This window comes from Colletotrichum orchidophilum (assembly GCF_001831195.1).
Source record: "Colletotrichum orchidophilum strain IMI 309357 chromosome Unknown Scaffold_156.1, whole genome shotgun sequence".
NCBI lineage: Eukaryota > Fungi > Ascomycota > Sordariomycetes > Glomerellales > Glomerellaceae > Colletotrichum > Colletotrichum orchidophilum.
In genome coordinates, this window is record NW_019173112.1 from 37,168 (window position 1) to 64,557 (window position 27,390).

Genomic DNA, 27,390 nt, shown 5'->3' on the forward strand with positions numbered 1-27,390 from the left:
GACTGAGTCTTGGGCCTTGCCCTGCCGGATCCTTGCTCCTGCCTTGTCTGCTCTCTCCCACTCTCTCACCCCGTCGTCGTGGACCGGCGCTAGTCCCGATCGGATACCCATGGTCTTTGCAGCCACGAGACTGGACCGCGGGAGAGATGCGTCAGGAGCGCGCAGCAAATGGAATGGAATCTACGGAACCCGCTCTCTGCCCTGCTCTGCCCTGTGTCGCCTTGCTTGCATTTGAGCGGACGCACATTCCTCTTTTCAACGGAGGCGGCAGCGAAGTATCTGTACATGTCCTTGGGAAAATGCATTCGCGAGTAGCTGCAAACCTGGGTGAGTTATCCGTAGACGGGACCAGGACCACCGGTTACCTGCTGTCCAAGACTGGAAGCGCATCCATCACTCACCTCATGCATCCTCCATCCAGGTCAAGTACCTACTTTAGTATACCTTACTACCTTGGTGTAAGTCCTCAAGGCCGGCCATCTCCAGATTCTTCACCCCGATGCCTTGGGGGGCCGACATAGACTTGCAGTTTGTCACTTTTTCTCTTCTCAATATTCGATGCCTACGATGCAGCAGGGTCATCCATCTCCCCCTCTCGGTGCGGCATCAGCATCAGCATCAGCATCAGCATCATCATCAGCATCAGCATGAGCTCAGCATCAAAACACCCCCCTACCTTAGCTCAGGCAGGCAACTCAGGCAAGTCAAGCCTAAAGCCTGCAAGATGCAAACCCACCAAAGTCCCCGTTTCGCATCATTTCCCCTCTTGCTTTTCTTGACTCCTCCGCCTTGGTCTTGTGCATGCTCTGAGGTACACGTACGCTCAAGGTATCGTATCGCGTCGCTCCTGCCTTACGGACATTTCTTACCTGGCACGCCAACCCACTTGCGGTGCATGTGGCTTCGTCAATAGGGAAGGAGAAGGGGAAGGTGGACTGGGAAGGATTGAGGGAAAGAGGCAGCAGCACTTCTGCCTGCCCTTTTCCCTCGAAGCGTGCCTTTCTCCCGTCGTCTGCCCGTCGTCTGCCCCAGGTAACAAGCCCCCGGCAACTTGCTTGGTCATCGTCTCCATGACCACATTCATCACATCCATCACATCCATCTCATCTGTGTCGACTTCAAATTCACTGCATTCCCGCCTCGGTCTTCACACGCCATTCCATCTCGTGCACAGAACAAGCGTGCAAGCAAGGCTGGCCATCTTCAGCTGAACTCAAGGAGCGGATGCCTACTTTCCTAACGACTCGTATCTTTCTGCACTGATCCTTACTAAGGGACGGTGCCTTGGGTCGACGTCCGCCCGCGACACCTGACAAATCGCCCGGGCACAATCCCATTCTTGACTTATTTTGTTCTTCGTTCCATTGTTGTTGTGCTACCGGTACCCCGATCCTCGTCCGACCCAGGCCTGCGATTCACGGCTCATACTTGCCCAGGGCAAACCTCCGTCGGGAGATTGGTACCGGGCAAAACAGACGACCAGGGCGCCGTCCACCGCACGCCATCACCGCCGCCATAGCACCCACCTCTTCGAATGTCATCAAGAAAGACAAATTAAACACATTCCTCACCCGCGGTCCTCGATTCCCTCCAACGACTCAACCCGACTCGGATGCTTCCTTGAGCCTTCTAGATTCATCGCCTCACCTTGCCCGGGTACGGATAGCCCACGCGGCTAACAGCACGGCATACACACCTTGACTGACCTATGCTTATATCGCCTGGGTGGCCTTGGTCGCATCGACATCAACGCACCCCGTCCCACCCCATGACTCTCTGTCCCCAGCCATCCTTCTCTCTTCCCCTCGAACGCTCGATCCGAGCAACAACGCCCTCCCCTACCTTACTGCTGCAGCCAGCTATCCACACCCCGACGCAGGAAGAGGGAAGCGGAACAAGAAATTGACAGACAGGGCTGCATTGCAGCTTATGTGCTTGCATGGCACTAAGACGACGGACTACAAGAAACAGCCACACGCCAACCGTCGCGCTCCCTGGTGTACGGCTAGTCAGTCCCCATCCGCATTCTATTCCTCTTAGGGCTGCTCGCCGAACAAGCGTCCCGCTATCCTACCCGTCCACAGACAGAGATTCACCCCCCCCCCCCCCCCCCCCCCCCCCCCCCCCCCCCACTCTCTCCCCCCCCTCCCCCCCCCCCCCCCCCCCCCCCCCTTTCCTCTCCCCCCCCCTCCCCCCTCCCCCCCCCCCCCCCCCCCCCGCCCCCCACCCCCCCCCCCCCCCCCCCCCCCTCCTCCCTCCCATCAATCATTCCCGTCACCTTCCCCCACCCCTCCCTCCCTTCCATTTTGCCTTCCTCGTCTCCACCTTCCCTTCTGCCCTGCCCTGTAAGGCCCTGTGCTACGGATACCACTCTCTCAGTCCAGTCTCTCTGTCTCCCCTACTGGGGGGGTAAAAAGGAACCAGCCGGGGGCTTCTTCTCCAATCCACGTTACGCCGAAGTTGGAGGTTTGGATGTGCCTCCATCTGGGTCCCTGGGCCGCTACCGCTACCTCTGAGCTTCGCTTGCTGCTGCCGACAGCTTCCCTCCCCTCGCCCCTTCTCTTCTCCTCTCCTTGCCAGTCGTCTCCTCCACTCGACTCGCTCACCCGCCTTTTTTTTTCATAAAGGTAGGTACCTTGTCGCCTCTTCGCCTTGCCATGCTGGGGTGCCGATTTTATTTTATTTTTATTTACACAGCAGCTGGCGTCGTCACACAATCGCCTCTTATTTCAGCTGTCGTCTCCCCTCTCCCCCCCAACGACCCGACTGACGGATCTGAACTCTACCCACCCCAGCTCCGGCCACTCTGCTTGCTCCGACAACATTTGCTCCTCGCATTCCTCGACGCCGTCCGGACCTGATCTGTTTCTCCTTGTCCCGCGATTAGACCGTCGGACTCAACAATTATACATCTAGTCCAACCACATCGACTTTGCTCCATCTCTCCCTCCTGTCCTTCGACTCGCACCGGCTTGCTCGATTCCGTCTAGTCTTGTCTTTCCTTTTTCGGTCTCCTCCCGGCCCCGACCGCTGCGTGACGCAAGAGAGAGACCGACAGAGACAGCCATTCTCGACTTGCATTGGCCCCCGTTCTCAACCAACGGCGAACCCGACTGCCATCGCCACCCACGGCCTCCAAGACGACCGCCTTGGCCTCGGACGCTTCTCGTATCCCACCGCGATCAGAACCCTAGATATTTTCCGGCCTATCACTCATGACGCCCGTGCTTGCATCAGTATAAACCTTAGTGGCGCCGCTTCAGCTTGGAGTTGTCAATTCTTAGCCGGGACTGCACACGTACAAGCCGGCATCATGGAGACATCCTCAAGATACGAGCCTGCGGGTCTCCCGAGCATCTATATAGACTCGAACCCAAGAGGCTCGGACCGATCCAACTCCTTTAACAGATATTCTTCTTCTGTCGATATTCCCGGCTCCAACGACAGAATTAACGCACCGCCGCCCTTGCCGCCGCCGCGACTCCCCTTCGACGATCCGCACATGCATCACCAGGAGCCCAGACAACACTACCGCGATCCCTCATCATACAGCCCTAGAGAACATGGTTATCACGACAGCTTAGGAAGCTTGGATGACAGGCCACATTACATGAGATCCGGTCACAGGCACGATGAGGGCTATGCTAGCATGGGTTCGTCTTCGGCTTCGGCTTCTACGAGGTAGGACACCCCCAATCCCATCTGTGGCGCCGTATTTTTGTGAAAAGGCACAATCGGCCGTGGTCTGGGTTTTGCGCATCTAACATGATCACCTTGATAGGTCCGAATGCTCCCTGCCGAGCATTTCCGCCGGGTTTGGTCTGCATCACAACCAGTTCCAATTCCAGTCCGGCGCCGACGCCTTCAGCGACATGAAGAAAAAGCTGGCACCTCTGAAAACCTTCGACAATAAACCAATAGGCTCGCTCCTCAGTGCGTCGAGCACATCGTCAACTAGCGACTCGTTCTCAAGGAGATTGTCCGGCGACCTGCGCGTGCCTCCGCTTTCCGTGCCCACCACCACTCTTCCACTTCACCTAAAAACTTCAAACCTATTGGATTCTCCCGACAGGTACACGCAGACTCCTCACTCTGCTCTTTCGCCCTCCCCTAGAAGCCAGCCGTTCCATCTCAGTCAGGATTACAGGTCACCTCGGTCTGTCTCCGATCTGGACAGGTCGCCTCCAACCAGGACGAGGAGGAACAACAGCGACGATGCATCATCCCACAGCTATGAAGTGGATGAGATGGAAATGGAAGAGACTAATTCAATGAAAAGATTGCGGATAGAGGATCCCATGAGAGCTCACTACGACGGCGCTGGAGCGAAGCGACGTGCATCCGCTGACCCCGACGATAGCGTACCCCTTGGTTTTACAAGCCAAGGTGACTTGCTGCGTCGCCGCGATGGAAATCAGAGGGGATCTCCCACGCCTCGGCTAACCGTCATTCCTCAAGGATCTGTTCCGTCGCCATCATCCGGTCGCGCCGGTTCTTATGGCTCCAACCTATCCCTGCTTGGCTCATCGTTCGGCCGAGTGTCTCCAGGCGGCCTTTCCCCAGGGGGTATTTCACCCGGCGGAACTGACCCCAGCTGCAGCTCTCCTTACAGTGCGTCGATGTCGCTGAACCCCTCACCCCGCGGCTCCCTTTCCAGGGCATCCCACCAGCGGACCATCAGCGAAAGCCGGCCTCTCGCTTCTCCCCGCAAGCTTACGGAAGTAAGCAAGCCTGGTGGGACTAAGATTTCGGGATTCTTCATGTGTGACTGTTGCCCGAAGAAACCCAAGAAATTCGAGTCGGCGGAGGAGTTGGCGTAAGTCCAAATCTCATGAACTACTATAATTGATTAGCTAATCGAGTATAGGTCCCACGAAGCAGAGAAGCAATATGAGTGTTCGTTCTGCGGAAATCGATTCAAGAACAAGAATGAGGCAGAGCGGCACCAAAATAGTCTTCATGTCCGTAGACACAGTTGGAGTTGCTCGGCCTTGAACGGTTATGATCGAGCCTTCCACGACAGCACCAATCGCCCCGGTGAAGCAGACTCCTGTGGTTATTGTGGCGAGGAGTTCCCTAGAAACGGTAGGGGTCCCGGTGCCTCAGCACCTCGCCACGCCACTGATCAGGATTGGGAAGAGCGCATCCGCCATCTTCAAGAGGTTCACAAGTTCCGGGAGTGCAACAGCAGCAAAAAATTCTTCCGTGCAGACCATTTCCGGCAGCACCTCAAACACAGCCACGCAGGCACTAGCGGCAAATGGACGAACATGCTGGAGAATGCATGCATGTTGGATGAGGATCCGACTCCGAGATGAGCGTGTCTCCTAGGCGCGGCTTACCGATGAGGACTGGTTGGCGTCCACGACTTGGCTAACTGGGTTATCCATTGGATTCGAAATCTCTGGACAACGAACCAAGGTCCTGACACGCAGCGTCCAACTAGTACGTTCGATTGCGAGTTGACGATTCGACAATGAGAACTCGGTCAAGTTGGAGAGGGCCGCTGATCTACGGCGCCTGAAAACTCGTTTCTTCCTAGTCTGAGACGGAATGAAAGGATCACCTCTACCGCTTGACCAGAAATTCTGTCGCCGGCGCTGTGGGTAATAAAAAACGTAAAAGCACTTTGTTGAAGCATAAGGGCATGGGCAGCGTTCACACAGGGTTGATGGGCTGGCCAATTGGAAGCATCCACGTTTTGGGGCTTTTGGAGTATAGGTGGTCGCTATTGGGAGCTTTCAGGCACCAGAAATACAGCCCAAGGCTGTTGTTTGCGCGCATTTCATTTGGAGGAAATACCAGGCCAACGAGCCAGTGTTGGGGAAGTGGAACGATGAAATGATATTGGTACTAGAAGAGACATATCACGTCGGGCAGCGAGACTGCCGGCGTTGTATTTTGTCGGTTTCGGGAACACAAGCTGGACAAGTGTGAGAAAAGAGTAAAAAGTTCAAACAAATGATAAACAATACTATGACCCAAGCGATCTGACTGGTCTCGCAGGTTTGTATCCTGGCTGTGTGCTACGTCATGTCGGAATCAGGTGGTCGATGAGGACTTAAAAAAACAGAGCACCATGCAAGTACGGATAGATGAAGAAACAAACAAATGCTACCTAACGAGTTACTCTGTATGAACGCCAAGTCGCCTTGAGGCTTCATCAACGGCAATTCGGCATTCCGCAGTGAGGCCGCCGGTTAACAGAACGTCACATGATCTCAGCCCTACAAGCCACATGGATGTGGCGAAGGCGCGTGATCTCCTCCAATCCCCCTGGAATCAGGCGGGGGAAGGGTTCGCCGGACATTTCTTTCCACCACGGCCGAGTGAGGGTACGTATTCGTACCTATAGCCAGGTACCTTAACCAGCCGACGAGATCTAATGTGGGCACTAGACTCTTTTCGGCAACGGCAGTATTTTGGGAAACAAAGCTAGAGTAACTTCAGGCCGAGCCACCAGCACGTCTGCGTCATTCTCGTCACGAACTACCACCACCAGTGTTCGTCGCATCCTGAGATTGGCAAGCAAGAGGGGTCTCCTGGGGCCTCTTGCGACGCAGCCACTTTCTGTTCCTCTCTATTACCCATACATCCGTAGACAGCAGGGAACTCACGCTTGCATACCTACGCTCAGGTCCCTCGCGCCAAGTTGCCCTCTGCACCTTCATCGATAAAGCTGTTCGCATGGTTCGTGGTCAAGTCTCAACTGAGGACGTGACGAAGCGATTGAAGGAGATCGAGTCAAGCTTGACGACAACAACAACGACGACGGCAGGATTGCAAGACGCGGCACATGTGGTAACTCACGCGGCAAGACAAGCACCGACCAACACTCTAGAGGTCTACACGGGCGAGCCTGAAGGGAGCGAGGAAACTGAAGCTTTACATCGACTTTTGAAGCAAAGCTGCGTCGAGATGGCGATGAATCGCATCGATGGCGACGAGGAGCTGTTTGTCGGCGGGTGAGACATATACTCCCATTCGTCTTCTTCACTGCGAGGCTCGCTGACATCGTATCTCAGCATTTGGGCACTGCGCCGCCCGTCGGCACTGAAGGGGCGCAACATCACGCACATCCTCTCCGTGCTGCGCTTCGACCCTGCCGGTCTCAAGAGCGAGACCGACACCTGGGAGAACTACGGAAAAAGCTACAAGCATATGGTCATCGACGTCGACGACGTCGAGGACGAGGACCTGCTCGTTCACCTGCCCAAGGCCGTGCGTTTCATCGAGGATGCGCTGTACCCTGGCAGCAGCAAGACGAGTGTCGTGGACTGGCCCGAGGAGGAGGCCCAGAAGGACAAGAGCTTCCAGGAGAAGGCCAAACGCTTGAAGGCGGCCGTGGTCAATGACCTGGAAACTGAGTCCGATTCCGAGAAAGAGACTGCTTCAGCGGCGGCGGCGACGAAGCCCACGGATCCGGACGCCATCACCCCTGTCCCCCTTTTCCAGGACCTGAACCTTGGCTCTAATGGAGAGAGGCCGGACAGCGACACCCCGGGCGCCGTCTACGTCCACTGCGCCATGGGCAAGTCCCGCTCCGTCTCCGTCGTCGTCGCCTACCTCCTCTGGAAACATCCATCCCGTTTCGGCCGGTCCGCGACTTCGACCGCCGCCGCGCAAAAGGGAACATCAGTAGGGGGTGCATCCAAGCCCGCCGACGAAGCAGCAGCAGCGCAAGAGAGGGCGTCGGCCGCCGTGGCCGCCGCGGTGAAGTGGGTCCGCAACACGCGGGAGATTGCGGAGCCGAACCTGGGCTTCATCCGGCAGCTCGAGATGTGGTGGGCCATGGGGTGCCCCGAGGACGTGGCGTCCCATCCGATCTACAAGCGGTGGGAGTTCCGGAGGGAGATTGACGAGAGTCTTGCCGCGGGCCAGGCGCCGAGCCGGCTGCGGTTCGAGGACGAGGAGACGAGCAAGGAGGAGGCGGAGAGCGTTAGGGGAATGGAGGTGCGGTGCAAGAAGTGTCGCAAGACGCTGGCTACGCCGCGCTTCGTTCTCGATCATGAGCCTGATACCTCCAGGGGGCGGCCGCAGCAGCAGCAGCCGTGCGGACATGTGTTTGTGGAGCCGCTGGGGTGGATGAGGGAGGAACTGGAGAAGGGGACGCTGGAGGGGCGGCTGTCGTGCCCGAATCAGAAGTGCGGTGCCGCCGTGGGGAGGTATAGCTGGCGGGGGTTCCGGTGCAGCTGCGGCGGGTGGGTTACGCCGGGGTTCAGTCTGCAGAAGGGGCGCGTGGACGAGGTTGCTGCGAGGGTTCCTGGGGCTGGGGGCGCGGCGGGCATGGCGTCTATGGGGATCCGGATGCCGCCTGGCTCGGGGAGGCTGTAGAAGGGGGAACATTGAATCTGGGGCTGGAGTCTGGGTTTAATCGAGCTTGGGCTAGGTTGGTACGCCATTCGTGCATGGAGAGGTGTGTTTGGTAAGGCGTTGCAAGAGGGGGGAGGGGAGGATTGCATGACATATACGGTTGCATCAGCCTAGGACATGGAAAGAAGGGAGGGTATTCCTAGATGGCATAGAGACTTGTCTCTACAATTCCTCAATGAGTATTGAAGTATGCGTATACTTGACCTTGTCGTTGGATTGTGACGTGTAAACTGAACATTTGGAAGGTTTTCTTGATGTAACCCGCCTACCATTTTCCCGACTTCTACTTTCTTGGAAGTGCCGATTGATGGATCTGGGTTCACATTGCACCCTGGGATATGGCTGAATGTACTGGTTCTAGTATTATGCTCTGCGGCTATCCGTAGAGCTTATGGTGGACTTGGTTTGAGGCCGAAGGAATTTTGAAATCGCAAGGATTTGGTCTCACATGGCAATTTAGGTCATGAATGAATGTGTTGGTCCTAGTGTTGGAATTCTGAGCTACTCGAAGAGTGCGTGTACGTAGCTCGAGGCGAAAGGGATACTGGGATGGCAAGGATACGATCGCATGAACCTGACGAGGCTGGAAGGGTAAAGGCTCAGGGGCGGTTTGTTCTTTTTGTATTTACAGAAAGAATGAGAAGGCCTGGAAACGTTGTGGGAATCGCGGGTTCTTCGGTTACGAAAGTCTCTACTAATGCGGTGTTGTCTGTACACTTTGACTTGATCAGACTTGAACTCATCCGTTATAGACTTGGAGAGACTACAACCAGGTTTTCAAACACTCCAAAACCTGGGCATAAATGCATCAAGGAAAAAGTTTTGAGAGGAACGAAATCTAGGACTGCATTCGCGAAACGCCCCTGTACAGCCTTCCAGAACCGGCAATGGTGACCACCGCCGCGTCGAGTGAACAAAAATTATAGGAGAGCCCTTGGGAACATTTGGGTTTTTCGCCTCTCACGCGGCTCTGTCGTATGAAAAAAAAAATTCATTTTGATTGTATTTCTTCAACTCAATGTCATCTTTACTACAGTCGGCTTGAATACTGTCAGAAAGGCCCGATGAGTTGATTACCTAGAAGACGACAGGAGGCGTGAAGGATGGATAACTGACACGCACAATCAGGTTCAGTTTGGATGATCAATCAAGTACCTACCGCCTTGTGAACCTCTCTAGTTACAGTGGGCGACAGACTCCAGTCTGACTCTACGTGTTCGAAATCGGGTTTTGATCTCGAAGAGACACTTCCACATCCGGGAGCAGACCAAGCGCGGCAAAAGAGATAATTTTCCGTCTTCCCTGCATATTCATGTTTGTGTGTATGCTCACAACCATCCCAGAAAGCCAAGCTCGCCCCGCGAAAACTAGCAGCCTAAATTTGTGCCATGCCATCGTTGATATCCAGCTGAGAAGCCAGCCCACACTTCTTAGCGAGTCACTCCCGTCCTGTTCCCCTAAATCATTGCCGGTTCTCCAATATTGGGGGCAGAATGGCACATCAAACCCCTGGAGCTCAGTGATGTTGACATCGATTGGGGATCCTCTGTGCTACACCCAGCGGATGGATGTGTTGCTCTTAGTGTTAGTGTTGGTCGGGGAGGCGCAGCAGCGGCCAGCATGTTGATACTCCTACGCCAGCTAACCAGCGGAACCTCCGCTCCAGTGAGTGCATGCTCGCTACCTAATTTGCCCATGCCATGTTCGACCGACGATGAGCTGGCACTGGCGCAATCCTACGCTTGTAGGGGAGTGGGAATGGGAAAAGAACGCACGTCGTAAGACGAGTCTGGCCTGTCACGATGCCGCTGTAAGCGAAGGGGGGAGGGGAGGGGGTATGATGTTATGCTTGCTAAGATAGGTGCTGGTGCTTCTGGCGTACGGGGTTTCTTACCTGCCGGCTTGGGCTTCTGTGCCTACAAGGTATTTCTCCATGTCCCTGATGTATTCCTTCCGCTAGGGGGTTGTGTTGGGTATCCCAAACCTCCAAGGGCCTCTTATTGTAGTCGTTTGGCTTGGTGGCCGTGGGAATACCCAGCTCTAAGGCTGCATGCAGTGAGGGTGTGCGAGTATCGTTCTCCTTCTCTTAGCATAGCGCCTTTTTGCCAATAGAACCACGGGTATCCGTGCTCTCGAGCGTCCGTGTGCGTGGGGGCTCCGTTGTTGGATGGATTCGCGGGCATTGATGAAGGTCCTACCAGACGGTACGGTTGCCGTCATGGTCATCTTCAAGCCTGTGAACCACGAACACAAGAGGATCGCGCTGTTGATCCTTTGAAAACTGCCCGTCATATTTACGATGGAAAGGATTTCTGCTGATGAAGGCAGACGTGCTACACCTCGAAAGGTTATGTTTACGCTCGCCATGCTCGAATCCACTTCCTCTTTCCCCCGAACCCCTATTCTGCCATTTCAGCAGCTCGAAGGATCGCCATCCCGGCACGGACTCGGGTTCCGAGCAACGGAAACGCCATCTGGAATTTCTTGGAAAGCCCAGCGCACACGCCCCGCCCTCCATTCCAAGCTAGAACGAGTCCGGACCGGGCTATTTACTATCTCTGTCTTTCTCTCTCTTGACCTTTCCCCATTATTTTGCTTCTGGAACTGCGTCGGCTAACGGCACTTCCGAGAAGGTGCAAGGGAATGGATTTTGGAGCCTGTAGGGCTGGAAGGGCTCTCTTCTTTTGCAAAAGAGGGTCAAGGCGGCTGTGGTGTGAGGATAGAGGCCTGATGGCTAGAGCGATGGAAACTTTGGAAGGGTCAATTTGTGAGAGAAAATCGGAAGCCTGGAAGTTTCGCAGGCCACCCAAGATGCCAATTTTACGGGTATGAAAGCCTTTGTAAGCCAAGTGTTCTCTCTATGGCGATTGGGTAAGTTACGAACATGGCCTCCAAAGAGATATCCCATCGTGTCCAATCAGCGTTTTCTTTAGGGAGAGTGCTAGAGTCTTGAGGTGTGTCCTGTTCGGCATTGCTTTAAAAGTCTAAGATCCCGAAAAACGTTCAGTCGTTCATTACGGAGACTTGTTTCTGCTAGGGATGGAATGTGTACCTTCCCTTGTATCTAATATACTTTAATTTGGTATCCGCTTCAATACTCAGCCCCAGGCAACAGCGTTTTCCAAAGAGTGACGAGAGCTAAGAGAAGTAAGTTAATTTAGTTGAATATGACTAAACGAGGTTGACAAAGCTTGTCGTCAACCCCAAAGTCCATGTTGTTCTGTTGCTGCGCTTTCGTCACAGGGCTCGACTCTCCTCACGACTTCGCATTTTACTTTCAATTACCCAGGCAGTGTGGAACTTGGACGGTATCATATTGGACACTTGTGGCAAGAAGCACAACCATTCCAGTCATTCATCTGGTCAAGAAACCCTTGAGAAGGAAAAAAGAATCGAGCTCTCGATACTCCCTATTATAAAGCTTCATAATATTCAATCCAGAAGATTGTTAAAATAAAACAAAGTGCCTTAGAACCCCCCTGAACACATGCAAGAAGCGCAACGAGAGACAGGGCAAGTTCGTTCCGGTAAAATGGTTGGCAGACTTTGAAAGTCAACTTGATGTGGTAGCTAACAAACCAATTTATTTAAGGCCCGAATGACACTTTGCTTGATAAAGTAGAGGGGTAGGTACATGTATTACTTCCGGGATATTACGAACTCCATCAAATGAAAAATGAGACTTGAATCCTATTTCTCTTGGATCTCATAGTTGACAGGTCCCAGAAGAATCTATAATATCTCATAGACGGCCTGTCAAGTCTGTCAACGCCGCAAAAAGTCATCAACATCTATGAAGACAGAGCATTGAAATCTTTACGAATGCCTATATTGCGATAAAAGTGAGTCTGGTTCTTTACATAAGTCTAGTATCACGCTTTTATAAGTTTTGGGGAACGCACAACGCAGGAAGGTGCTTATGATACCATTCGTCCAAGAACGAACATCCCCCAATAGAGGAGCTAAGGACTGTCGTGTTTATTCCCAAGAATTCATCACGTCACCAAGAGATTGATAAGATGCAATTGCTATCGATATGCCTTGCTACAGCGCCAACCACGTCGCATTGGCAGCGACGCCTACAGTGGCTTTCTTAGCATTCCGCATCATTCTTCTGTACTCCTCAATCTTGGAAAGACCGACTATCACAAGCTCCTCGACAGTCTCCGGGTCGAGATCTTTCTTCCAGACACTGATGATTCCATTCACTTGGTGATCGTCAATCGTGACCGACAAGACCAGTTCCGAAGCATCCCTCAGCTCCCACGACGCCCGGCCATAGGCCTCCATACCCGTCGCCTTCCAGTGCAAGCGACCAAATTCGCTGGTCTCGTAGTGTCCCTCATTCGTTTTGATGTTGATCTTGCGTCCATTTCGTAAAATTTGAATCTCGGTGTGAGGAGGTACCGCATGGAAATCGATGATGGCTATTTCCTGGCCTCCATCCGCTGGTGATGCAACATGGCACTTATCTCCCCAGGCCCCGAGGACGGCTTGCCGTTTTACTTCGTAGCGTGGTGCCTTGTCGCTCTTGACGCCGAGGACGCGGCGGTGGTTTTCAAGCGCGGCGTAGTGTATCTCCAGACCAGGCGTCTCTTCGCTGCGGCGTTTGTCCGGGGTTGCGTCCACGCGGACGATGAACTTTTCGAGCCAGGCGGGGGCCATTTTGCCGGCGGAGCGAGATTGTGTAAAAAAGTACGAGTGTATCTAGATCAGTAAAGGCTTTGAGTGTTTCATAGATCGATCATCGCTCAACGCAACCCGCGGGGGTGCCGGGAAAGAAGGCTGTAAGATATTGGCTTCATCGCTGCTGCCTAAAAATCACCATTGGACGAATCGTACGAGGAGTTGTGGAAAAAATCTCGCATAGTGGGATTTCTGGGCAAAGCGAGACTGGGCATTGTTGAGGTCTCCGTCAGTGTCATGGGTACACTAGTCCGATGGCGGAGGAGGCTCCCGGGATGATCTCCAGTGACAATGCTCCAGAAGCCTCGTCGTTTAATCTAGGTAAAGTAGACGAGAGTCACAAGGCGTTCCGAAGTGGGGGCCCTCCGGCTCAGCTCCGAGACCTCGGGCTCCATTGGCATCGTCGGGGTCCATTTTTGGTCCTTCCGGGCTCCATTCATGGTGGAATTGAGAAGAGCCTTACTTAGGGTTCCAGAAAGTCGGGACGAGTAACCTAGCAGCAGGTTATCAGAAATAACGGATTTACGATTCTACTTCCCCATATCATACTTTCTTTTCCCCCCTTCAGTCTTTCAGAAACCTGATGTTCAGAAAAAGATGGTTGTCACGTCCTGTGGGAAACTCGAAAGAAGATGACTGGCCTACTACAGTGCAGACCTTTACTGCAACTCTCCGATTTTCCCGTAAGTGATGTCGTCTTCATCCCGGGTTTTCTTCAAAGAAATTGCTCTTGACAGTTCGGGAGTTTGAGCGAAGTGAAGGGGATAATGACGCAAGGAAAATGAATCGGAGGGAAGAATCCCAAGTGCATATAGTAGGGCCACTAATGAAGTAGTATCCTTTGACTGCTGACACAATTTCCATCCATCAACAAGGAAGCTTGAGAAATTACTCATGATGACCATGCGCAATCCAACAGTGAGTATAAAAAGATTTATGAATTTAGGCACCAGAAATATCCGAATGGGCCAACCTCGCCCCGGCGTCATAACGTGCGGCTCTCCAACGTCACGATAGTCAATCAGCTCTTCAGAGTTCAGATGAAGCCTACCTCTGACATGAGCATTGCCAATTATCCGTCGAAATAACCTTCGCAAATTCCGCGTCGTTTGAATCGGTTATTTAGGCTCATCAGGTACCGAATGCAACGCTGATCTCCACTCTCTCAATTGGTGGAAACTATGCGCTCTTGGCAACCAAACCGCAAAGACTTCGTGAATGTCGACTTAAAGTATGGGAACCCAGATCCCGAGCACGACGTGACTAGGGATCTCATAGCCGACACAGGTTTCCAACCTACAATTCCACTTCCGGGGGTTCTGACTGGGTCAAAGTTGCGTGATACAGGGCTGAAGAAGCGACATGAAATGAGCAATTTGGATATCCCCTGGAAACAGCGCAGGGCTCAACGGCCCAAATTTCTGTTCAACGTGAACGCCTGGGATTCATATTCAGCACACCTTTCGACTTACAGATGGCAACATTGCGCGACTTTCAACGCGGACAGGGACTTGCCCCTCTCAGTTTAGCTCGGCGTACCTGTCAACCTCCCCCGTTCTCCACTCCCGGGGGAAGTCCCCGGACTCGGGAATCTCGGTGCAGCATCACTCCGCTCCAAGATGGAAACTTACTGACGCGCTGAGGACGATGTGACTGACCTCCCGCAGCTAGAAAACGTCTCGTCTATCCACTCAAGCTCCAGCAAGATGTAACCTCTGCTAACACCATAGTCTCCTCCATTGAGAGCACTCCCTTCAAGTCTCCGCCGAGGTCACCACCACACCACATTCTCAACCCCCCCAACCCAAAATCCCCTCCGCCTCACCCTCATCACCCACCATGCGGAGCCTCACCGCACTCCTCGCCCTCGCAACATCGATAATGGCAGAGACCCTCCTATACAGCAATCCCCTCAATTCGACCGCCGACGTTGCAACGTGGGTCGCAGAGGGGCCCCTCAACGTAGCAGCCGTCAACGACACAATTGAGCTCTCGGGCGGCGGCAACCCGGACGACTACTTCGTCTACTGGGTTCCCGAGGTCTTCCCTGACGGCATCCGCATCACCTGGGAGTTCTCCCCGCGCAACGAGCCCGGCCTGGCCATGTTCTTCTTCGGCGCCGCCACCGTCGCCGACGATGGCAAGGGGTCCATCTTCGACCCTGCCTTGAAACCCAGAAACGGGAGTTATCCGCAGTACCACTCCTCTGATATCCGCACCCTGCACGCGTCCTACTTCCGCAGGCGGTGGCCTGAGGAGAGGGCGTTCCACCTGGCGAACCTGCGCAAGTCGCCCGGCTTCCACCTCGTCTCCCAAGGCGCGGACCCTCTGCCCCCCGTCCCCGACGCCGCTGGTGCGTTTTACAAGATTGAAGTGGTAAAGGACAAGCGGGAGGTCAAGTTCCGTATCAATGACTTGTCCATCTTTGAGTTTTATGACGACAAGTCTACGGGTCCCATCATCCGCGACGGAAGGATCGGGTTCAGACAGATGCAGCCGCTCGTCGCGAGATATCGTAACCTCCGGGTGTGGAAGCTTTGAGACGACGATGATGGACTTGGACATGTAGTACTATACCTTGATCTAATAGATAATTACCCTCCGCCACCGCGGCTGCATTTCTTCCACCTGCATTTCTCTTCAGTCATCATGCTCCTGAACCCCGTTCCGTAACCTTGATCTCCATCGAATAGGCCGACCCAGATCAACCGACAACTTTGGCAGAACCTCGCTCGTCACTGACCCCTCCTCACCAAGCTTGTCCAGCTCCTCGATCAAATCAGCCACGTCCGGCGGCGGCGCCGTATCAAACACGGCCTGGATGTCACCATGCGGCGAAAACCCCGAAAGCTGCCACCCCAAGAAACTCCGGCGGCCGCCACTACCACCCATCATCGTCTTCCTCATCCGCCGCGAGAACTGCCGCCTCTCATACAGGCTGATGAGCAGCAACGTCGGCAAATTCAGCGCGCGGATCAGCGCGACATTGACCCTGTGAAACGTCTCGGCCGACACGACGAACCTCAACGGCAGCAGCGTCGCGAGCGCAAAGATGTTAAAGGGCGGCGGGTACGCGAAAATGGCATCGCTCTTGACGCCCTCAAACGTCAGCACGGCGCGGCGGAAGCGCACCTCGGCCGCCTCGTCGGCAATGATGTTGGAAAAGGTGTTTGTCAGCACGGCGACAAGGATGGTCAGGAACAGCGTGTTGCCGAGGAAGGCGAAGCCCACCATGAGAGCCGGGCCGAGGACGATGTGGAACTGCGTCGACTCCTCGATCCCGGTACCGTCGAGGCCGAACCAGATCCAGAGCATCCACTTGCCGATAGCGAACCACGAGGGCGTCGCGTTGGGGTTGTCGTTGGAGTCGATGAGCCACTGCAGCGCGAGGAGGAAGCCCATGAAGCACCAGCACGCGAGGAAGGAGAGCAACAAAAAGTCCTTCATCATGGCGTGCAGGGAAATGAGGACAATATTGTCGGGGGCGATGTTGAAGGCGACGCGAGTGAGGAGGATCGGCGCGGCGAGCGGGAGGATGTGCAGGCCGTGACCGTCGGGGAAGTGGCCCGCCCCGACGTCGTAGACGCGCGCGAGGACGTAGGCGGCGTAGATTACGGAAAAGGTGACGTCGAGCCAGGACCAGAGGTTCTGCGCGTGGACCTCCCAGCCGTGCTCCGCCACGGCGGCGAACTCGTCGAGGACCCAGCCGGCGGCGTAGATGCAGAAGAGGAACTCAAAGACCTCGTTGCTGCTACGGCGGTAGAGCATGGCGAGGAAGTAGAGGGCCATGAGGATGAGGAACTGGACGAACTCGATGGAGTTGCGGGAGCGCGGGACGATGAGACGGTAGTGATTCAGGAGGGGCGCTTTCCGCGGGTCATAGAGGGAGATGGGGCGGTACTCGAAGTGGTCCGGGAGTATGTCGACAAAGGAGAGGGGCGTGTAGACGACGCGGCCCTCGTAGACGGCGTTGACGACGCGCTGGCAACCCGGAGAGGAGATGAAGGTCTTGCTCTCGGAGAGGATGGCCAGCTCGAGGGCGGTGAGCTTGCGCTCGAGGCCGCCGCGCTCTTGCGGGGCCCACTGCCGGCGGCCCTCGAACTCGACGGCTTCGGGGGCGCCCTCGAAGGGGTCGAAGCCGCCGACGAGGAGGCGCGAGAGGAACAGGAGACCCGCGGAGCCCGGGCTTGCCTCGTGGAAGCGGCGGAGGACCCGGGTTGCTACCAGCTCGCAGAGCGTCGCGCGGGCTATGTTGACGGGTTGGTGGACCGAGGTTGCTCGTTGGCGAAGGAAGTAGAGGCGGTTGGCCAGGAGGCAGTAGACTGGCTCGGGTGTCAGCGATGATATCATATTGGTGAGATGGGGATTGATGTACCGATAGTGATATCTTGGGGATGATACAGGCGCTCGACCAGAGGTCGGACAATAAGAACGTTCATCCTTGGTTCACACAACTGACCGAGTGTGTAGGGATCATCTAGATCAAAGTATCAGTCTATAGGTCTTCTTACCATCTGAGATGATTCTCTCACCTATACTTGCGTTGATGAGCCGGCGCACGCTACTCTCACAATCAGTACTTTGATACCCAGTTACATCTTGAGATATCTAGAGGTATGATGGACATACCGATGCATCGACACATAGATGGGCAGCTCAGAGACCGAAGACGGCACCCCGGGCTTCTCAACATTATCATCATCATCATCACCAAGGCAGGCCTCAGTCTCTGAGCCCCCAGCGGCACCCGGGCCTTCGTCGTCCTCCTCCTCTTCACCGCGGCACCGCTGCCGGCCCGTCCAGAGCTTTGCCTCCTCCGCCATCTCCTCCGTCGGCGACCGTCTCATTCCCGGCTTTTCACAGATCGTCTTTGTCCGCCTGCGTCGCAAATACATTCACTTTTGCTATGGAACACATGAAGAGATTGGTCAAGAGGCAGATGAAGGCGGCACGAATTCAAAGGAAGAAGGGTCGTCGAAACGGGTACCTGGCCTGTATGTCCACTGACAAATCGTCCCCCTTAAAAAGGAACACGGAACAACTGGGGGTTAACAGGGCCCTGTTTTTAGTCATGGGATCTTGGCTATTCATTACAAGACACCGCCACGATGCCCGGGATTCGGGAGGGGAGGAAATCATTATGTAACTGCGACTAGCTGCGCACGCGCTCAATCAGTAACCCCTGGCAGGGCAGCCAAACACTAAGCATTTGTTGTATATAACTGTTGTGACGACGGTACTTTTCTAGACTGAGAAGCAATAGGTGAAGTTTGAGAGCCTCGAGCTGGGTACTTATTCAACAGGGAGGATTGCGTCCGAGTCATCAAGGCTTACTACTAAGCTGAAGGTAAGGGGAGAGGCACAGTAGCATCCAGGTTCAATCACTCGCGAATAATAAACATAGCTCTGGAGCGCGACTCTGATAATTGTTCAAAGTCACGAGCTGGCCAAAGGATAACTTGGCATCTCGAGAGATAACGAAGAGTAGATGTCTGGGCTTGACCTGTGCCTCCGCCAAGTCGGAAATGACAAAAGGGGGCATTTCGGGATCGCAAATTCGGGATCCACTCCGGTGCGAAAAAAGGGGAGCTCGGCTTTTTCGGCTTTCGGCTGTACATTATTCCGCAAATTCAGTCCTGGTCCAGCTCACCTGTGAGGCTATGACCACTATCCCGACCGCGGGGGGTTCCTATCGATAACCTCCGCCGCCGCAGCAGCTCCATCACCACGCAACGTCATCCAGGCAACACCCACAATAAGGCACGATCCCAAAACACCAACAACACAACCCTCCTCACCACCAACCACCGGTCTCTTCTCCCAAGAACCATTTTCGCAACTATTGAGAACGTCCGAACGCCCAGAAAATGAACCGCCTCTTTGGCACAGCCCCAAAGGGCCCAAAACCAACCCTCAACAGCGCAATCACAAACATTGACGACCGCATCTCCTCCATCGACGTCAAACTCTCCGCCCTCACGGCAGAGCTCAACACGTACCAACAAAAACTCGCCAAAATGCGCGACGGCCCCGGCAAATCCGCCATCAAGCAAAAAGCCCTCAAGGTCCTCCAGCGCCGCAAAATGTACGAGTCCCAGCGCGACCAGCTCCAGTCCCAGGTCTGGAACATGGAGCAGGCGCAGACCATGCAGGATAACCTCAAGAATACCATGGCCACCGTCGACGCGCTCAAGACGACCAACAAGGAACTCAAGAAACAGTACGGCAAGGTGGATATCGACAAGATTGAGAGGCTGCAGGATGAGATGGCGGATTTGATGGACATTGGGAATGATATCCAGGAGAGCCTTGCGCGATCGTACGATGTCCCCGAGGACGTGGACGAGGCCGAGCTGGATGCTGAGCTCGAGGCGCTGGGGATGGAGGCGGAGTTGGAGCCGGACATGGGGGCTGGCCTGCCGAGTTTTCTGCAGGATGAGTTGCCCGAGTTTGTGGATGAGGAGCCGGCCAAGGAGGGTGCCAAGCTCAAGGAGGCTGCTGGCTAAGAAGCTTGCCGTCAAGTGAGTCTCATGTGGGAAAGGAGACGAAGACGAGAGAAAAGGAGTGGTGGCGGGTTTCTGGGGAATTTGTTTCGCGGCGTAATGGCATACATCATATCCACTTGATTATAGGCGCCAGGTACAGACGGGTGGTTATGCGTGTTCACAACTCGAATTCACTTCTTGCTGTCCGAAACTCCTATTCTCCCCAATGAGAAAAATCCAATGAGCCCCTCCCCCTCCCGATTCAATACGCTATGCCAGTGATGCTGCTTCTACTATTATTGCTACTCCTTGGCCAACACTCATCCGCCTCTACTCCACTGTCCCAAAGAATCGCGCAACCTCCTCCAGTTCCGGGTCGTTGTTGCAAAAGTCCCAGCCCACAATGACACTCGTCTGACTACAACAAATGATCCTGCGGGCATCGTATTGCAATTTGAACACCCTCGCCGGGCCGTTGTCTCCGGTGGCAATGTGCGGGTGGTGCGCCGCGTCGGGCACAGGATTCTGCGCGCCTTGTACCGGCACCGGCGTCGCCTGGGTCTGGACGGGCGCTCCCGGCTGCGTTGGCTGCGCTTGTTCTTGATCCTGGTCCTGCCCATGTCCTTGTCCTTGTCCTTGAATATGCAAATGTCCCTGCACCTGAGGCGTTGCAGGGCCGGCGGCGGGTGTAGCGGCGGCGGCGGCGGCAGCTTGTCGTTGTAGAAGCTGTTGCTGCCGGGTAGCTTGCATCTGGGCTGTGACCAGAGAGGCCGCGTGAATCTGTCGGGGGCGGGCTTCCACCGGGGCAAATCCATTCATTGGTGGCAGTTCTGGTGGGTCGATAGTTTGCGCTTCGCGATTTGCCACAAGCCGGCGAGATTGGTTAAGCTGCGTTTCCAGCAGGGCAGCATTGAGGACGTTGCGGAGGTCGGCTCTGATCCGCGGGTTTGGTTCTCTGCCGATTGCGGCCTGGATGTGTGCGTTGTATACCAACATCGTCGGGTAGCTGTGCAAAACCTGACGCAGCTGGGTCGGTCCCTGAGGCACAACCGTGTCGATTAGGTTCATAAAGGCCAGGGCCGACTCGGGCGTGATCGTGGCAATAATGGGAGCATCGACCGTCGTCCTAGGGGATCCGGTAGATGAGGAAGATTCACGAGCGCCGCGGGCCGTCGACGGCGAGCCTTGCCCCATGTTTGCCAGCATCGCTTGTGCGGTAGCCTGCGAGGCCGCCCTCGCCGCAGCTTGAGCTTGACTCTGGGCCGCTGCCGCTCCATCCTCTTGCCGCAGATGTTGCGTGTCCTTCCACACGCCCTCCTTGTCACGGCGCCAGATGATGATACTCTGATCGTATGAGCCAGACACGATACGAGCGTACTTGCCACCGCCGCCGCCGGGGGGCAGGATGGCTCCGTAGGCTGTAATGTCCTCCGGTCGTTGACTGCCCGCGTTACGGGCCTGGGCTCGACCCCGGCGGCTGCCATGGTCGCTAAAGGGGCTGACGACTCCATCAGCCACCGCCTTAAAGTAGATCTCGTCGATCCTCTTGGCCTCGGCCTTATCCTCTTCAGCGCTATAAGGAAGGTCGCCGAAGCCAGCCTGAACCGTTCGCACAAGGTTAGTGTGCGCGCGCAAGCTGGCGACCTCGAGACCCGTGAACCTATCAAACACCTTGACCTCATTGTCACTGCTGCCACTAACAATCCTCCGACCGTCGTACTGCACACAGGCAATGCCCTTGCTATGGCCAACGACTGTCCGGATACACACCTGTTTGGTCCAGTCCCAGACCTTGATGTTTCTGTCGCCGCTGGCTGAGACCACCTCGTTGTCGCAAATCTGAACGGCATTGACGGCGGCGCCATGGCCGTCCAGGGAACCTATCAAGGTATACGCCGGCTTGATTGGCAGGTCATCCATGGGGTTACCGTAACCGTAGTCTCTTAGACGTTTCGGGGCGTTAAAGACAATATCGCTGTCGCCATAACCCGGATCACCGTACTTGAGCGGCCGGCGGTTGAAAATCTTGATCGTCTTGTCCTTTGAGCAGGTAACCAAAATCCTCTTGTCAAACTTGATGTTGAGCACGGACTCAGAGTGCGCGTTTTTGAGTCTCTGAATCATCTGTCCCGTTGAAAATTTCCACAGAATGACGTTGGAGTCACTGCTTCCAGAGACAATCAAGTCTTCGTCCTTGTCCGCGTCGAACTGCAAACAAAGAACGGATCCGGTATGTCCTTCCAGGGGTGGCCTCAGCAATCGCTGGGTGTGCAAGCTCCAGATACGAAGCGTCTTATCACGACTACCACTGACTAGGTATTCGCTGTCGAACTGCAGACTGTAGATGCACTCTTGGTGGCCTTCGTGGGGATGATCCGGGTGGGGCAGCTGAAAGTTGGAGAACTTTCCGAGCTCCCAGTGCTGCTCCAGGCGGCGCCGCATCGTGTACAGATACTTCCAGTCGAGCCTATACCGTTGGCTGGGTGCGTCCCAAGACCAGAGCGTCGACTGCGCAATTCCCGGCGCGTCGGCGGGGATCATGGGCGGCAACGAGTCTTCCTTGACGAGAGCCGCCCGCAGCATGGGCGACGCTTTACCCTTACCTTTGAGGTCGTGGCCAAAGTTTCTCTCCACGCTCCGACTCTTGGACCCCGAAGCCGACCGGTCTAGATCCATCTCTCCATGTTGCGGCGTAGCTGAACTCCGAGAGAACCCGAATGATGAGGCAGGGCTGCCAAAGATGCTGTTACCCATGATCGAGTTCATAGAGTCTTCCCTAACGATCGAGGCTCCGGCGTCAGTCATCTCGAGGTCATTGTCTTCCGATATCGCGCGCTTCTTGTGCGTGTGTCCGTCTTCGGATGATCGAACCCTGTGGAGGGAGCTGGCGGATTGGTTCTGGGGTTTGTTCGCATCCTCTTCCCATTTCTGAACTTCAGAGTAAACAGCCTTCCAGCCCTCCATATGGTAGAGCTTCTCCCATAGCTTGCGGTCGAGGGCCAGCTCGTGCCAGGCGTGGCAGGCCTTGGCGACGTTGATGAGGGAGATGGGATCGAGATATCCGAGAACCTTTAAGCAGACTTCCGTGGGCAAGTAATGGACAAAGTTGATGTACATGCGAGGGTGTAGACGTTGGACGATTTCGACAACGGCGGAGGTCGGTAGCTGGTCGAGAAGGGCTATGGCAAGCTCTGTTCATTCGACAAAGGGACATGTCAGTTGGTTGCAGAGGGGGGGGGTGGTTGAGCAGCGCAGATGGCTGCTTCTGCTGCCGTATCGGAGTGGAGGGGCAAGGTAAACATACCGGTCTTGGCGGAGGCAGACAGGCCGGGGAGGTGTTGGGCGAGCCAGGTGGGCAGGTCTGCGGGTGGGCGAGAGGCCGAGACATCCTGGGCGCCGCTGAAGCTAGGGTTCAGAGGGTCTTCCGAGTAGCCCTCGTCGGGTTGTTGTGAGTTAAAGGCAGCCATGTCAGGCGAGAGTATGTCATGCGGATATGGAGATGTCGCGCGCGAGATTCGGTGTGTACAGCTCGTCTCTACTAGTAAGCGCAGTCGCGGGCCATGCGGGCGAGGGGCAGGAGAGGCTCGTACTCGATCGCGAGGCGGACTACGGTCGATTGGTTTCTATGGATGCTTCGTGATGCGGCCGTCGTGGCTGACGTTGTCGTCGAGAGGATGCAGCGGGAGGAGCAGGTGAATGAGACCGAGGGCGGACTGATATCCAGTAGGGCCTCCAGGCGACGTGATGCAAGGTGGCTACGGTTTCTTTGATGGGGGTCAAGTTTTGGTGGCGATGCAATGGTAATGTAGAATGATGTCTTGGTGTTGTCGCATCCGAGAATAAAGCAAGGAATGGTCGTGGCGTGGATGCTGAAAGTGTGGAGGCAACAACGAAGCAAGGCAAAGAGATGAGATGGGACTGAGTCGGGGACAAGGGAAATTGTTTGTTGCGATTGAGAGTTGGATTGGGGAGGGTTGTGGGATGATGTTGAATGTTTGGACGTCTGGATGTTGGCCGGGGGCGGGTGGTGCGCTTGGCGGTTGTTGGTTGTAGAGATTCCGTGAGAGGGGACCGTAAGCGTAAGGTACGGCACAGGTGAGCAAGGTGAGGTGAGGTAAGGCGAGGCGAGGCAAGGCAAGGCAAGGCAGCGGAAGGCGAGATGCGGCGGCGGCGGCACGCGGCGGGCGGGCGGTAAGGAGAAGCTTAGGGACACCAAGTGGGCGGGGATGGACGGGAGTCAGTTACGGTTGCAGCCTGGAAAGCCTGTTTTTTTCCCATTGGCGTCAACCAACAACCGTCAAACGTCAACCTGGGCAAGTGGGCGAGAGGAGGCACGCCGGGGAAACGACGGAACAGCAAGCTGCAAGCTGACTGTGAGCTGGTTGCACTGGGAGAACGAGCAGGCCCAATGGCTAACAAATGCCAGAAAAAAACACAATTCTCCGTACGGATACCGACGGTTGCAAAGGAGTTTGGGGATTTGGGAGACAGCGGGCGGAGGTGGCGGGATGAGATGGGGACAATGGAGACGATGGACGGGTCCGGCGATTATCACCTTTCCCTGTTCTCTTCTATTCTATTAGTATTACGGATACACAGGACGAGGGTGTTGCTTCCCGGTTTTACTGGCTTAAGGGGATCAACCTCAATGGGATCCAGCTCTCACGGCTGGCTTTCATTGCCATGTCAACCTCCCTCCTCTGTCGGAACTATAGCCATCGATTGACCTGATAGCAATTGATCAGTACTCACTCATCGCACCTTATGCCCTCATCCCCTCGCCCTCCCCCCATCCTCAGTCCAAGACCATGATTCCCACGCTTCCCACCTCCAACGTTTTCAAAGTTCTCCCATGCGCCAATGCAGGCGTGGCAGGATCCTCTCTTTTCCTCCAAGTATCCCAGCTGCCCACTATGATAGAAGGAGGATGTGGACCCGCGAATGACACGCAAAGGACCGAGTAGGCAAGGAGCAGCAGGCAAAGCAAGTCGCAAGTCGCAAATCGCAAAACAAGGGACCCAACAAACAATGCGGAGCGACCACCGGCCGCGGGAGTGTGCCGCCATGCCCCCCGTCCACCGCCCGCATTCCACTTCCTATCCTCCATTCCTCCCCCGAGGGTATATGTGTTTCCGTACGTACTTTAGTCAGCATCACGGCATTTGATGTTGCGGTCAGGGCATGCTCCGAGGCCGCTGCCGCACACTTCATCCGTTGACCGCTCCGGTAGAGAAAAGAACTTGCGGGACTATACCGAGGCAAGTGGTCCATTGCAACAACCGTCCCCTCAAACTGGAGACTCTCACGCCACATCGTCTCCAAGTCTCACCTTTCGCTCCTCCAACGGTCCCTCCCGCTTTGCCTTTTGTCTTTTACCTCTTACCTCTTGCCTCTTGCCTTTTGCCTGCCACCCTGCCCAATGCACAAAATACGGTACACGACCAGCAAACTGGTGTCATGAGTGGCAAAATGGGGGGGCGGGGGGGTTGCTTGCATCCCAGGGTGGAGTGCCACAATGTGTCCCGCAGAGAAGCAGGAAACTCGAGCCAAAAAGTCCACATGTCTCGCAAAAGTCATGGGGAAATCCTGGATTGGGCAAAAAGTGTGGCGTGTCTTCTGTCTGTGTTTGTCCAGAGTTAGCACTCCCGCTGCCGACCAACGGTTTGTCCTGCATTTGTGCATCCCACACGAGCCAAGCTCAAACGTAGAGATCTTACTACCTAGCATCTGAGATGGAGTTGTGATGCTCAGGGAGCCCATATCTAGATCTCGCAGATGCACACTGTATCAAGATCAAAGTTGAACCTGGACTCATCTCATCTCATCTTACCTCACATAGGTGTCTCAACCAACTTGAAATGAAGCAACCATCATCATTGCCATCACCATCCACCGGGCTACCTAGGCTGGTTTGGTCCGTCGCAAGATGTATGGCTGATCATGTGCCGAGACTCGGCGCTAGCTCTTCGCTTTCTTCTTTGCTCATGTTGGTTCTGTGCATCTTGGCTCCCATCACCGCCGGTGCCCCCCCCCCCCCCCCGGGCTCGCTGGGTTGGTTTGTGCCCTTGAAGAAGTTGGGGGTAACCAGGGTCCCGGCCCTGGGCGATCTCTTTCCGTTTTTCGTTTTGCTATTTTGGGTTTGTCCTCCTTGGGCCCCCCCCCCCCGGGGGCCCCCCCCCCCCCCCCACAAATGCCAATGCCGATTCACTCGCTCATAATCAGCCACTCAACCGATTCAAAAGAGTAAACAACACAAGTCATATCGCCATTCCTCGCCATTCACCTCCAAGGGCCCCCTTACGCTCAAGAGCAGCTGTCTAAAGAGGCAAAAAAGGGACGCACGTGAGAGGGTAAGTCGCGCACACCTGTCACTGACACGTGTAAGGCGCAGATCAGCGGCAGCGAACCTTTTCGCCCTCATCAATAGTTTTCCCTTTTCCCCTTCTCCATCGGCAAGAGCCAATTCTCGGGGCTACTGTGCGAATACATATTGAAAGCCGGCGGGGAGAGGAGCACACTTCCGCCTCTCCCCTTGAGCCTCCGGGCACCACCATTCTACTTTGCACTGCTCACCAAACACGAGGGATCCCCATCCGTCCTGTATGGAGGGCTCTCCTGACAGGTGCATGGCGAGGTAGAGCCGGCGGGAACGGCATAGTACATGGCAAGGGACCCCAATCAGGAAGCAAGAGTTGCCTTCAAGAACCTTCCCCATCGCTTCACTCTGCCAGCGGGCGATCATGTCGCACAAAAATCTATTGGCGCGCGCTGTCCGGAGCCGAACTTCTCTGAAGAGGAAAAAATAACATAATAACAACTCCGGTTAGGTTTCTTGGGCGCTCGCATCTTCTGTAGGTTAGCCCGGGACTCCCCTCTCGGATTACTTCTCTGTGAACAAGATATGACGTTGTTCTCTCCTCCCTATGCGCCGCCTTGCTCGCGACATTGCTCGTGTGAGTGCAGGCGTGTGTCATTGCCGGCGCATCGAGTCGCGCATAAGATCACTGGGGCGTGTGGTCAATCAGGTTGTTTCTCTGAGCCCGACGAGTCAAGGCATTATACCTGATGAGAGGAGAAGTCGTGGTCGATGGGCGCGGGTTCCATCGCTCAGAATGATATGCCTGTCAGCGACGATGGACAATCAGAATACCTTAGACTGAAAAACCCCCGACCACCGCCAGCCCGCCCAATGATTCAACCACCCGCCTAAATTGATTTTCCGGGGTACTTCGGCTTTTGCCTGTATCCACCACCATTCCTACGGTCCTCCCATTTGAGGAATGGGCCGCGAAGGTGCATGCACGAGTGATTTGTCCCGATGGACTATGCCCAGTTGGTCCGTCCTTTGTGAGCCTCAGCCCAATGTTGACATCTTGGCATCCACCGCAAAGGTCATTGGGGAAATCTTCGGCTGTCACAGATTCCCAGATGTCTTTATAACGCCTCGTCCTCAAACAGAAGACAGACAATGGGAAAAGAAAAGACCAGATGCTACGGCTGTTCGCCATTCTCTTCGTCGGGCGTCTGCTAAACAGCGAAAGGGACCAACTGTGCAGCTCAGGCGCATCGCATCGGTCTTGAGCTCCCCAGCGGCCGCCGAGTCTCGACCATGCCGTCTTGAGACGGATCCGGTGTTCATCGTTGAGCCACCGAAAACGCCTCTCGCTCCCAACAGCTCGCACAACCGCCGCAGCCTGGGCCGCCTAGATCGAGAGTGAGACGCACCGTTGAAGCCGCCAAGCCTGGGGGGGCTGAGGTGGCCGACCGTGATACCAGGCTTGCATAGGCATCCCTTTTTTGCAGGACATACGAATGGGAAACAACAGGAACGAGCGCCACGCCTGGT

General features: G+C 55.2%; 8 protein-coding genes across 8 annotated transcripts; 4 read left to right on the forward strand and 4 right to left on the reverse strand.

The window, feature by feature from the left end:
• Positions 1–2,992: 2,992 nt before the first annotated feature.
• On the forward strand, positions 2,993–5,318 carry CORC01_12518 (uncharacterized protein; the record flags this gene model as incomplete). The annotated part of the gene is made up of 3 exons (XM_022624138.1): positions 2,993–3,681; positions 3,782–4,816; positions 4,868–5,318. Coding segments are annotated over 3 exons (2,175 nt in total), but the record flags the coding sequence as incomplete, so codon positions are not given.
• Positions 5,319–6,126: 808 nt separating this feature from the next.
• CORC01_12519 (uncharacterized protein) lies at positions 6,127–6,240 on the reverse strand (the record flags this gene model as incomplete). Its single annotated transcript, XM_022624139.1, has 1 exon — positions 6,127–6,240. The coding sequence occupies one exon, from the start codon at positions 6,238–6,240 to the stop codon at positions 6,127–6,129; it is 114 nt and encodes a 37-aa protein (XP_022469344.1).
• Positions 6,241–6,687: 447 nt separating this feature from the next.
• Positions 6,688–8,334, forward strand: CORC01_12520 (dual specificity phosphatase; the record flags this gene model as incomplete). Its single annotated transcript, XM_022624140.1, has 2 exons — positions 6,688–6,965; positions 7,026–8,334. 2 exons carry the CDS (start codon positions 6,688–6,690, stop codon positions 8,332–8,334), a joined length of 1,587 nt encoding a protein of 528 aa, XP_022469345.1.
• A 4,083-nt stretch (positions 8,335–12,417) lies between these two features.
• Positions 12,418–13,038, reverse strand: CORC01_12521 (uncharacterized protein; the record flags this gene model as incomplete). Its single annotated transcript, XM_022624141.1, has 1 exon — positions 12,418–13,038. The coding sequence occupies one exon, from the start codon at positions 13,036–13,038 to the stop codon at positions 12,418–12,420; it is 621 nt and encodes a 206-aa protein (XP_022469346.1).
• Positions 13,039–14,898: 1,860 nt separating this feature from the next.
• On the forward strand, positions 14,899–15,600 carry CORC01_12522 (YesU protein; the record flags this gene model as incomplete). Its single annotated transcript, XM_022624142.1, has 1 exon — positions 14,899–15,600. One exon carries the CDS (start codon positions 14,899–14,901, stop codon positions 15,598–15,600), a length of 702 nt encoding a protein of 233 aa, XP_022469347.1.
• Positions 15,601–15,699: 99 nt separating this feature from the next.
• CORC01_12523 (nonselective cation channel) lies at positions 15,700–17,882 on the reverse strand (the record flags this gene model as incomplete). Its single annotated transcript, XM_022624143.1, has 4 exons — positions 15,700–17,381; positions 17,435–17,536; positions 17,592–17,620; positions 17,689–17,882. The coding sequence occupies 4 exons, from the start codon at positions 17,880–17,882 to the stop codon at positions 15,700–15,702; spliced, it is 2,007 nt and encodes a 668-aa protein (XP_022469348.1).
• Positions 17,883–18,926: 1,044 nt separating this feature from the next.
• CORC01_12524 (Snf7 family protein) lies at positions 18,927–19,565 on the forward strand (the record flags this gene model as incomplete). Its single annotated transcript, XM_022624144.1, has 1 exon — positions 18,927–19,565. The coding sequence occupies one exon, from the start codon at positions 18,927–18,929 to the stop codon at positions 19,563–19,565; it is 639 nt and encodes a 212-aa protein (XP_022469349.1).
• Positions 19,566–19,874: 309 nt separating this feature from the next.
• CORC01_12525 (WD domain-containing protein) lies at positions 19,875–23,149 on the reverse strand (the record flags this gene model as incomplete). Its single annotated transcript, XM_022624145.1, has 2 exons — positions 19,875–22,735; positions 22,849–23,149. Coding segments are annotated over 2 exons (3,162 nt in total), but the record flags the coding sequence as incomplete, so codon positions are not given.
• Between the last annotated feature and the right edge of the window lie 4,241 nt (positions 23,150–27,390).